The 12,500-nt window shown below is 44.0% G+C and overlaps 1 protein-coding gene across 1 annotated transcript in view; it reads left to right on the top strand.

The window, feature by feature from the left end:
* Positions 1-7,167: 7,167 nt before the first annotated feature.
* The window catches only part of LOC139395224 (ankyrin-2-like), a gene marked incomplete at its 3' end in the record, with an annotated part of 97,071 nt that continues 91,738 nt past the window's right edge, over positions 7,168-12,500 (top strand). The window contains exons 1-3 of the mRNA XM_071142870.1: positions 7,168-7,498; positions 7,790-8,115; positions 10,556-10,654. Of these exons, the coding sequence (XP_070998971.1) occupies positions 8,095-8,115; positions 10,556-10,654 (120 nt within the window). The remainder of the gene's footprint in view (positions 7,499-7,789; positions 8,116-10,555; positions 10,655-12,500) is intronic.

The raw sequence follows: 12,500 nt of genomic DNA on the forward strand, positions 1-12,500 counted from the left end.
CTGGCCCTCCAGTACTAACCAGACTGACCCTCCAGTACTAACCAGACTGACCCTCCAGACCTCCAGTACTAACCAGACTGACCCTCCAGACCTCCAGTACTAACCAGACTGACCCTCAAGACCTCCAGTACTAACCAGACTGACCCTCCAGACCTCCAGTACTAACCAGACTGACCCTCAATACCTCCAGTACTAACCAGACTGACCCTCAATACCTCCAGTACTAACCAGACTGACCCTCCAGTACTAACCAGACTGACCCTCCAGTACTAACCAGACTGACCCTCCAGACCTCCAGTACTAACCAGACTGACCCTCCAGTACTAACCAGACTGACCCTCCAGTACTAACCAGACTGACCCTCCAAACCTCCAGTACTAACCAGACTGACCCTCTAGACCTCCAGTACTAACCAGACTGACCCTCCAGTACTAACCAGACTGACCCTCCAGTACTAACCAGACTAACCCTCCAGTACTAACCAGACTGACCCTCCAGTACTAACCAGACTGACCCTCCAGACCTACAGAACTAACCAGAATGTGATGAATGATCATGATGTAATCTCCATAGTGATGAATGGTCCTGATGTAATCTCCATAGTGATGAATGATCATTATTTATTCTCCATAGTGATGAATGATCATGATTTAATCTCCATAGTGATGAATGGTCCTGATGTAATCTCCATAGTGATGAATGATCATTATTTAATCTCCATAGTGATGAATGGTCCTGATGTAATCTCCATAGTGATGAATGGTCCTGATGTAATCTCCATAGTGATGAATGGTCCTGATGTAATCTCCATAGTGATGAATGATCATTATTTAATCTCCATAGTGATGAATGGTCCTGATGTAATCTCCATAGTGATGAATGGTCCTGATGTAATCTCCATAGTGATGAATGGTCCTGATGTAATCTCCATAGTGATGAATGGTCCTGAGGTAATCTCCATAGTGATGAATGATCATTATTTAATCTCCATAGTGATGAATGGTCCTGATGTAATCTCCATAGTGATGAATGGTCCTGATGTAATCTCCATAGTGATGAATGGTCCTGATGTAATCTCCATAGTGATGAATGGTCCTGATGTAATCTCCATAGTGATGAAGGATCATTATTTAATCTCCATAGTGATGAAAGATCATTATTTAATATCCATAGTGATGAATGATCATCGTGTAATCTCCATAGTGATGAATGGTCCTGATGTAATCTCCATAGTGATGAATGGTCCTGATGTAATCTCCATAGTGATGAATGATCATTATTTAATCTCCATAGTGATGAATGATCATGATGTAATCTCCATAGTGATGAACAATCATTATGTAATCTCCATAGTGATGAATGATCATGGTGTAATCTCCATAGTGATTAATGATCATTATGTGATCTCCATAGTGATGAACGATCATGGTGTAATCTCCATAGTGATTAATGATCATGATTTGATCTCCATAGTGATGAATGATATTTTATCCAAACTAGCGGTTTTGTCTAATGGTCAGTGATTCATCTCATTCTTATCCCTATTCGGACAATGACAGGCTTTGTGTGTCTCTGTGTGCCCTTGAGCCTGTGTGTGTGTGTTCCCCTGTCTCTGTGTGTGTGTGTGTTCCCCTGTCTCTGTGTGTGTGTGTGTTCCCCTCTGTGTGTGTGTGTGTGTTCCCCTGTCTCTCTGTGTGTGTGTGTATGTCCCCCTGTCTCTGTTTGTGTGTGTGTGTGTTCCCCTGTCTCTGTGTGTGTGTGTGTTCCCCTGTCTGTGTGTGTGTGTGTGTGTGTGATTTCCCCTGTCTCTGTGTGTGTGTGTGTGTTCCCCTGTCTCTCTGTGTGTATGTATGTCCCCCTTCAACCTCTATCCCTTTAATAAAAGGCCCAACTCTCCTCTCTGTCGTAATCCTCCCTCTTGGTAATCCTGGGAGAGTAATATTGCTCTTTAATCCACATATTTTTATTTGCCCCTATTCCCCTCTTACAGTCTTTTATTTGTCTCTCTTCCTCTCTTACAGTCTTTTCTTTGTCCCTCTTCCCCTCTTACAGTCTTTTATTTGTCTCTCTTCCTCTCTTACAGTCTTTTATTTGTCTCTCTTCCTCTCTTACAGTCTTTTATTTGTCTCTCTTCCTCTCTTCCTCTCTTAGTGTCTTTTATTTGTCCCTCTTCCTCTCTTACAGTCTTTTATTTGTCCCTCTTCCTCTCTTACAGTCTTTTATTTGTCCCTCTTCCTCTCTTACAGTCTTTTATTTGTCTCTCTTCCTCTCTTCCTCTCTTACAGTCTTTTATTTGTCTCTCTTCCTCTCTTCCTCTCTTACTGTCTTTTCTCCCGCCTTCCTTCATATTCTGTCCTCGTCCTGAATGGCATCCTTCTCTCTATGGGCCCTGGTCATAAGTAGTGCACTATATAGGGACTGACTCTCCAGACCTTTCTACTCCCCAGTTTCATGGTATCTAATTTGTAGTTACAGTCTTGGCTCATCGCTACAACTCCCGTACGTTCTCGGCAGAGACGAAGGTCGAGAGAAACGCGTCCTCCTAAACACAACCCAACCAAGCCGCACTGCTTCCTGACACAACGCACATCCAACCCAGCCGCACCAATGTGTTGGATGAAACACTGTGCACCTGGCGACCTGGTCAGTGCGCACTGCGCCCGGGCCCGCCACAGGAGTCGCTAGTGCGCGATGAGACAAGGATATCCCTACCGACCAAACCCTCCTTAACCCCGGACGCCGCTAGGCTAATTGTGCTTTGCCCCATGGACCTCCCGGTCGCGGCCGGCTGCGACAGAGCCCGGGCTTGAACCCAGAGTCTCTGGAGGCACAGCTAGCACTGTGCCCTAGACCACTGCGCCACCCGGGAACTACATTGTGTGTGTGTGTGTGTGTGTGTGTGTGTGTGTGTGCGTGTGTGTGTGTGGTACACTCTTAACACCCCTAAAGGGTTCTGCTGTCCCTATAGGAGAACCTCTTTTGAGGAACCCCTTTTTGGTTCCAGGTAGAACCCTTTTTTTCAAAGCAAAGAGAGGTTCTACCTGGTACCAAGAAGGGTTGTTACCGTAATCTCTCTCTCCGCCTGCCGGTGGTAGGTGGACATATCGTGCTGCTCGGTCAAGTCAGCCTGCCATGTGATCTGCTCGGTCAAAGGATCAGAGATCACCTGTGTGTGTGTGTGTGTGTGTGTGTGTGTGTGTGTGTGTGTGTGCTGTAGGCTAGTACATTAGCTAAATGAATAAGCCAGGTGGTGAGATGGATACAGGGATCTGTTTGTCCCTCACACAGTTCACCCGGACAGGGGATTAAGTCTGGTGTGTGTGTCCTGTGTGTGCCCTGTGTGTGTGTGTCTATGTGTGTGTGTGTGTTAGAGAGGTCTCTGTGTGTGTTAGAGTTCTCTCTGTGTGTTAGAGAGTTCTCTCTGTGTGTTAGAGAGTTATCTGTGTGTGTTAGAGAGGTCTCTGTGTTTGTTAGAGAGGTATCTGTGTGTTAGAGAGGTCTATGTGTTTGTTAGAGAGGTATCTGTGTGTTAGAGAGGTCTCTGTGTGTATTAGAGTGGTCTCTGTGTGTGTTAGAGTTATCTGTGTGTTAGAGGTCTCTGTGTGTTAGAGAGATCTCTGTGTGTGTTAGAGAGATCGCTGTGTGTGTTAGAGAGTTATCTGTGTGTGTTCGAGACGTCTCTGTGTGTTAGAGAGTTCTATGTGTGTGTTTGGGGTTCTCTGTGTGTATTAGAGAGGTATCTGTGTGTGTTAGAGGTCTATGTTTGTGTTAGAGTTGGATTATGTGTGTTAGAGAGGATTGTGTGTTTTAGAAGTATCTGTGTGTGTTAGAGAGGTCTCTGTGTGTTAGAGAGGTATCTGTGTGTTAGAGAGGTCTATGTGTTTGTTAGAGAGGTCTCTGTGTGTATTAGAGTGGTCTCTGTGTGTGTTAGAGTTATCTGTGTGTTAGAGAGATCTCTGTGTGTGTTAGAGAGATCTCTGTGTGTGTTAGAGAGTTATCTGTGTGTGTTAGAGAGGTCTCTGTGTTTGTTAGAGAGGTATCTGTGTGTTAGAGAGGTCTATGTGTTTGTTAGAGAGGTCTCTGTGTGTGTTAGAGTTATCTGTGTGTTAGAGAGATCTCTGTGTGTGTTAGAGAGTTATCTGTGTGTGTTCGAGATGTCTCTGTGTGTTAGAGAGGTCTATGTTTGTGTTAGAGAGGATTCTGTCTGTTAGAGAGGATTCTGTCTGTTAGAGAGGATTCTGTCTGTTAGAGAGGACTCTGTGTGTGTTAGAGAAGTCACTGTGTGTGTTAGAGAGTTCTCTGTGTGTTAGAGAGGTCTCTGTGTGTTAGAGAGGTATCTGTGTGTTAGAGAGGTCTCTTTGTGTGTTATGAGAGGTCTCTGTGTGTTAGAGAGGTCGCTGTGTGTATCAGAGAGATCTCTGTGTGTTAGAGAGTGACCAGAGTAGGTCTATCATGGAAAGCTGTAAAACATCCCACAAACATAAAATACCTGATTCTATTGGTTCCATAGGGCAGGGGACCCCATTCCATTGGTTTATAAAACCACTGGCATAGGGTGTTATAGTGGTTCTATTGGTTCCATAGGGTGTTATTGTGGTTCTATTGGTTCCATAGGGTGTTATTGTGGTTATATTGGTTCCATAGGGTGTTATTGTGGTTCTATTGGTTCCATAGGGTGTTATTGTGGTTCTATTGGTTCCATAGGGTGTTATTGTGGTTCTATTGGTTCCATAGGGTGTTATTGTGGTTCTATTGGTTCCATAGGGTGTTATTGTGGTTATATTGGTTCCATAGGGTGTTATAGTGGTTCTATTGGTTCCATAGGGTGTTATTGTGGTTCTATTGGTTCCATAGGGTGTTATTGTGGTTATATTGGTTCCATAGGGTGTTATTGTGGTTATATTGGTTCCATAGGGTGTTATTGTGGTTCTATTGGTTCCATAGGGTGTTATAGTGGTTCTATTGGTTCCATAGGGCAGGGGATCCCCATGTTTGATCTATTCCACATCTAACACGGCTGATTCAACTTGTCAACTAATCATCAAGTCCTTTATGAGGTGAGTCAGGTAACATAGGTTTATAAAACCACTAGCATAGGGTGTTATAGTGGTTCTATTGGTTCCATAGGGTGTTATAGTGGTTCTATTGGTTCCATAGGGTGTTATTGTGGTTATATTGGTTCCATATGGTGTTATTGTGGTTCTGTTGGTTCCATAGGGAGTTATAGTGGTTATATTGGTTCCATAGGGTGTTATTGTGGTTCTGTTGGTTCCATAGGGAGTTATAGTGGTTCTATTGGTTCCATAGGGTGTTATTGTGGTTCTGTTGGTTCCATAGGAAGTTATAGTGGTTATATTGGTTCCATAGGGTGTTATTGTGGTTCTGTTGGTTCCACAGGGAGTTATAGTGGTTCTATTGGTTCCATAGGGTGTTATTGTGGTTATATTGGTTCCATATGGTGTTATTGTGATTCTAGTCCTGTTCTTAATGCTTGGGGCCAGTTTCCCAGACACAGATTAGTCCTAGTCCTGTTCTTAATGCTGGGGCCAGTTTCCCAGACACAGATTAGTCCTGTTCTTAATGCTGGGGCCAGTTTCCCAGACACAGATTAGTCCTAGTCCTGTTCTTAATGCTGGGGCCAGTTTCCCAGACACAGATTAGTCCTGTTCTTAATGCTGGGGCCAGTTTCCCAGACACAGATTAGTCCTAGTCCTGTTCTTAATGCTTGGGGACAGTTTCCCAGACACAGATTAGTCCTAGTCCTGTTCTTAATGCTTGGGGCCAGTTTCCCAGACACAGATTAATCCTAGTCCTGTTCTTAATGCTTGGGGCCAGTTTCCCAGACACAGATTAGTCCTAGTCCTGTTCTTAATGCTTGGGGCCAGTTTCCCAGACACAGATTACACATGGTCCTGTTCTTAAAAGCACTTTCAGTAGAGAATCTCTATGGAGAATGCTTTTTAGTCCAAGTCAGGGCTTAATATGTGTCTATGAATCAGCCACAAATTATTTGGAATATCTGAAATAGTATTTGAACCATGGACTGTCCACAACATTTCTGCCATCTAAGTGTATGTCAATGGGGACCAACCAGATCCGTCCCTGGAAACTGAGATATATTTGGTTGCACTCCATTTCCTGGTACAGAAATGACCAGGTATTTGAAACCTGATATTGAACTGCTGGCCAATGAAAGGGCATGGTGTGTCACATGATCATGACTGAGTTGACCTGACAGAGTGTTATCAGCTGAGGCTCATCTTTGCTCTTTGAAGCTTTCTAAGTATGTGCTCTATCAAACTCTATGGCCCCGTGTTCTCCTTTCTGAGACACACCTCCTCCTTCCAGGCGACTCTAACACACTGTGTGTGCTCTATCAAACTCTATGGCCCCGTGTTCTCCTTTCTGAGACACACCTCCTCCTTCCAGGCGACTCTAACACACTGTGTGTGCTCTATCAAACTCTATGGCCCCGTGTTCTCCTTTCTGAGACACACCTCCTCCTTCCAGGCGACTCTAACCCACTGTGTGTGCTCTATCAAACTCTATGGCCCCGTGTTCTCCTTTCTGAGACACACCTCCTCCTTCCAGGCGACTCTAACACACTGTGTGTGCTCTATCAAACTCTATGGCCCCGTGTTCTCCTTTCTGAGACACACCTCCTCCTTCCAGGCGACTCTAACACACTGTGTGTGATCTATCAAACTCTATGGCCCCTGTCCGGAATGCAGGCTACTACTTTTCCCTTGACATTTTCAGAAGCTTCTAAATGTGTGTGTCCTTGGTAGTCTCTATGACAGTGCAGAAATCCCGTACCCCATGGCTCTTTGGCATTTGAACGACTCACTGTGTGTGTACGTGCGTGTGTGTTTCTGTGTGTATGTGTGTGTGTGTGTGTGTGTGTGTGTGTGTGTGTGGACGTGCGTGTGTGTTTTTCTGTGTGTGTGTGTGTGGGTGTGTGTGTGTGTGTGGTGTGTGTGTGTGTGTGTGTACGTGCGTGTGTGTTTTTGTGTGTGTGTGTGTGTGTGTGGTGTGTGTGTGGTGTGTGTGTACGAGCCACTGCCAAGTTGAGGGGGGCTTTGGAATTGGTGAGGGGGGGGGGGGTGGATGAACAGAGAAAGGCATAAGGGGATAGGAACACCTCTCTTTACTACAGTGGCATAGAAGGCTCCAGGACCAGCCAGGAGGGACAGTAGCTCCTCTCTCAACCCGACTGAGAGAGCCCGCAGGGGGGGCAGGAGGAGGCAGACAGGACTCTTAACATCCAAACCTCTGGAAGACCAGAAGAAGGAGAGATTACCAGACCAGAAGAAGGAGAGATTACCAGACCAGAAGAAGAAGAGAGTACCAGACCAGAAGAAGAAGAGAGTACCAGAACAGAAGAAGAAGAGATTACCAGACCAGAAGAAGAGATTACCAGAACAGAAGAAGGAGAGATTACCAGACCAGAAGAAGAAGAGATTACCAGAACAGAAGAAGGAGAGATTACCAGACCAGAAGAAGCAGAGATTACCAGACCAGAAGAAGGTACCAGACCAGAAGAAGAAGAGATTACCAGACCAGAAGAAGAAGAGAGTACCAGACCAGAAGAAGGTACCAGACCAGAAGAAGAAGAGATTACCAGAACAGAAGAAGAAGAGATTACCAGAACAGAAGAAGAAGAAGGTACCAGACCAGAAGAAGAAGAGATTACCAGAACAGAAGAAGAAGAAGGTACCAGACCAGAAGAAGAAGAGATTACCAGACCAGAAGAAGGAGAGATTACCAGACCAGAAGAAGGTACCAGACCAGAAGAAGAAGAGATTACCAGACCAGAAGAAGAAGAGAGTACCAGAACAGAAGAAGGAGAGAGTACCAGAACAGAAGAAGGAGAGAGTACCAGAACAGAAGAAGGAGAGATTACCAGACCAGAAGAAGAATAAGATAGTACCAGATCAGAAGAAGAAGAGAGAAAGGAAGATAAAGAATAGAGGAGAAGAGATTAGAAGTGAGATAGTCAGGTGGAGGAGAAAGAGGGATAGTCTGGAGGAGGAGGAGGAGGAGGAGGAGGAGAGGGCTGGGATTCCTCTCGCTCCTCTGGCTACACACGACAGGATGGATGAAGACGAGGACGAGGTGATGTGTGTGTGTGTGTGTGTTTGTGTGTGTGTGTTATCCTTTACAACAGCTGTACGTATATTATCCTTGTCTTCAGTTATCAGTGCATGTAGCTAGCTACCTGAGCCATGTTGACATCTTGTGTGTATACAACTGATCCAGGATCTGTGCCGTAATTACAACAAAGACTCACGCTGTTGAGTTTAGAAATGATCCAGGATCTGTGCCTTATTACAACAAAGACGCTGCAGCAACACAGCTGTTAGGTTGAATTGGCTAAATGTGACGACGTAGAGATTTAGAGCCAAAACGGAATATGCCAGAGGTGTCACTACAGTCCCTGGTTCGATTCCAGGCTGTAACACATCCGGCCATAATTGGGAGTCCCACAAGTTAGGTTGTTGTTGTAATGTTAACCTTTATTTAACTAGGCAAGTCAGTTAATTAAGAACAAATTCTTAATTACAATGATGGCGCTGCCCTATGGGTCTCCCAATCACGGTCGGTTGTGATACATCCTGGAATCGAACCAGGGTGTCTGTAGTGACGCCTCTAGCACTAGAGATGCAGTGCCTTATAGACCGCTGCGCCACTCGGGAGCCCAGTGTTGACGCTCTATGTAATTTCATGACCTGCTCTGTGTTACCTTTGATCATCGATCCGAATGCCTTGGTTCTTATGCTTGTAACTGACCTCAGATCTGTGTCTCCTCTTGTCGTCTCATTGGTCTGTCTGAATGCCTATTGGTTCTTATGCTTGTTAACTGACCTCAGATCTGTGTCTCCTCTTGTCGTCTCATTGGTCTGTCTGAATGCCTATTGGTTCTTATGCTTGTTAACTGACCTCAGATCTGTGTCTCCTCTTGTCGTCTCATTGGTCTGTCTGAATGCCTGTTGGTTCTTATGCTTGTAACTGACCTCAGATCTGTGTCTCCTCTTGTCGTCTCATTGGTCTGTCTGAATGCCTGTTGGTTCTTATGCTTGTAACTGACCTCAGATCTGTGTCTCCTCTTGTCGTCTCATTGGTCTGTCTGAATGCCTGTTGGTTCTTATGCTTGTAACTGACCTCAGATCTGTGTCTCCTCTTGTCGTCTCATTGGTCTGTCTGAATGCCTATTGGTTCTTATGCTTGTTAACTGACCTCAGATCTGTGTCTCCTCTTGTCGTCTCATTGGTCTGTCTGAATGCCTATTGGTTCTTATGTTTGTAACTGACCTCAGATCTGTGTCTCCTCTTGTCGTCCCATTGGTCTGTCTGAATGCCTATTGGTTCTTATGCTTGTAACTGACCTCAGATCTGTGTCTCTTCTTGTCGTCTCATTGGTCTGTCTGAATGCCTGTTGTGTACGAAACACGGATCTCCAATGAGTCATCTCCCTTGTGTTGCTAATAGACCATATTGGCTGTTGAATCTAAGCTGACCAGAGGATGTTTCCTCGTTGCTGTTTAAGCAGAATCGCTCACCTGTTATGTTTTACAACGGATTTTCTCCGTGTGGGTTTGGAGTGTTGCTACTTATTTAAAAATCCTACGCTGTTATCTTTTTTTGGGGGGGGATTGTTTATGTTGTATGTCGGACATGTTTTAAGAAGTACCCGTTGCTAGGTAACAGTCCGATACACACGATCTGAGGTGAGAAGGACGTCTAATCGTTTCCTCTAGTTGAATGGGATAGACAAATCAAATAAAATTGTATTTGTCACATACACATGGTTAGCAGATGTTAATGCGAGTGTAGCGAAATGCTTGTAGTGTAGCGAAATGCTACGTTCCACTTGATTCAGTTTGACTTTGTTGACATCCGGTGTCAGGAAATCCTGACTTCCTTTTCAACTTTTTAAAGGTTTTTGATTGGTCTTTCAAGCGCAAACAGAACCCCCAATAAAACAATAACACAGTCAAATATCGTCATGATAAAAAAAGAAATACACAGAAGTGACCTGTGTTTGTTGTTGTGGGACGGGCTGAATATCTCGGTTCTCGTGTTACCGTCTAACTGACTCAGGTTGTCTCCCAAATGGAACCCTATGGGGCCCTGGTCAAAAGTAGTGCACTAAAAGGGAACAAGGTTCTTATGTTTATAACACTGACCTGAGACCTGTGTTTCTTGTCATAGAACAGTTTGAATGCCTTAGTTCTTATGTTTATCAACTGACTCCAGGCCTGTCTCTCTCTCTCTCTGTTATAGAATGGTCTGAATGTCATAGTTATTATGTTTATCAACTGACTCCAGGCCTGTCTCTCTCTCTCTCTGTTATAGAATGGTCTGAATGTCATAGTTATTATGTTTAATAAGCTGACCTGAGACCTGTGTTTCTCTGTTCCAGAATGGTCTGAATGCCTTAGTTATTATGTTTATAACACTGACCTGAGACCTGTGTTTCTGGTCATAGAACGGTCTGAATGCCTTCATTTTTATGTTTAATACGCTGACCTGAGACCTGTGTTTCTCTGTTCCAGAATGGTCTGAATGCGCTGCACCTGGCAGCTAAGGAGGGCCATGGGGACCTGGTGGAAGAACTACTGGAGAGAGGCTCCGCCGTCGACTCTGCCACTAAGGTACAGGAAGTAAATGTCAGGAAGTAAACCCCAAATTCCAATTGAATAATTGAAACAAATCTGTTTTTTAAATTACTTCTCAATAACCTGAACCAATGTTCCCTCTAAGCTCCCCCGGGACAATAATATCGCAGTGTCCAATCACAGCAGCAAGACGTTTGGCCCGTTGCCATGACAAAAGGGCAACTAGTGGAACACAAACAACATTCTAAATATAGCCTGTATTTATTTACCTGTTTATTTATTTTCCCTGTCATACTTCAACTACTTGCACATTGTTTACAACACTGTACATAGCCAATAATATAACATTTGAAATGTCTAAAATGTCTATAATGTCTATATTCTTTTAAAACTTTTGTGAGTGTAATGTTTATTGATGTTTCCCTTGTTTATTTCACTTCTGTTTTTTGTCTATTCCGTTTGCTTTGGCAACGTTAACATATGTTTCCCATGCCAATGAAGCCCTTTGAAATGAATTGAAACAGGGTTGGAGAGAGAGAGAGAGAGAGAACGGTGGAGAGAGGCCATTTATACTCTCTAGTACTCAGAAGAGGGAGGTATGGCGGGAGAGAGAGGATGAAAGCAGGATATCAGTGTCTCTAAAGTCTAAATCACTGCTAGGAATCCCACTCCATCTGGGTGTTGAGAGACAGAGAGAGAGAGACAGAGAGAGAGACAGAGAGAGGTACAGAGACAGAGAGAGACAGAGAGAGAGAGACAGAGAGAGAGTTAGAGAGAGAGAGAGTTAGAGTTAGAGAGAGAGAGAGGTACAGTATAGCAGTGTCAGACCAGAATATCAGTCTCCCTGGCAGGGTGTGTGTTACCTGATCCAGTGGGGTTCTCAGGTGACAGGGCATGCTCTTTAGCCGCCAACTACCATAAACAACCTCCAGGGAATCTCTCACCACCCCTCGCCTCTCGCCCTCCTTACCCCCTCGCCCCCTCGTCTCTCACCCCCCTCACTCTTTACCCTGCACTCAATTCAATCACCACTGGGGTCTTGCGAACGGAAATGTGTGCACACACTACTGTAAGTCACTTTTTATACAAAACGTCTGCTAAATGGCTTATAGGCTTATTATTATTATTATTTAATTAAGCCACACTTCTGATTCACACACCTCTCACCCCTCAATAAGTTAGCAGCTAGATCTTTACTGACACTTCTAGTGATCTGACATGTTATTGAGGAGTTATCGGAATTGTTATTAAGAAGTTATTTGACATGTTATTGAGGAGTTATCTGACATGTTATTGAGGAGTTATCTGATATGTTATTGAGGAGTTATCTGACATGTTACTGAGGACTTATCTGACATGTTATTGAGGAGTTATCTGACATGTTATCAGACATGTTATTGAGGAGTCATCTGACATGTTACTGAGGAGTTATCTGACATGTTATTGAGGAGTTATCTGACATGTTATTGAGGAGTTATCTGAAATGTTATTGAGGAGTTATCTGAAATTTTATTTAGGAGTTATCTGACATGTTATCGGACATGTTATTGAGGAGTCATCTGACATGTTACTGAGGAGTTATCTGACATGTTATTGAGGAGTGATCTGACATGTTACTGAGGAGTTATCTGATATGTTATTGAGTAGTCATCTGACATGTTACTGAGGAGTTATCGGACATGTTATTGAGGAGTCATCTAACATGTTACTGAGGAGTTATCTGACATGTTATTGAGGACTTATCTGACATGTTATTGAGGAGTTATCTGACATGTTATTGAGGAGTTATCTGACATGTTACTGAGGAGTTATCTGACATGTTATTGAGGAGTTATCTGACATGTTACTGAGGAGTTATCTGACATGTTATTGAGGAGTGATC

This window comes from Oncorhynchus clarkii, unplaced genomic scaffold, assembly GCF_045791955.1.
Source record: "Oncorhynchus clarkii lewisi isolate Uvic-CL-2024 unplaced genomic scaffold, UVic_Ocla_1.0 unplaced_contig_1473_pilon_pilon, whole genome shotgun sequence".
Taxonomy (NCBI): domain Eukaryota; kingdom Metazoa; phylum Chordata; class Actinopteri; order Salmoniformes; family Salmonidae; genus Oncorhynchus; species Oncorhynchus clarkii.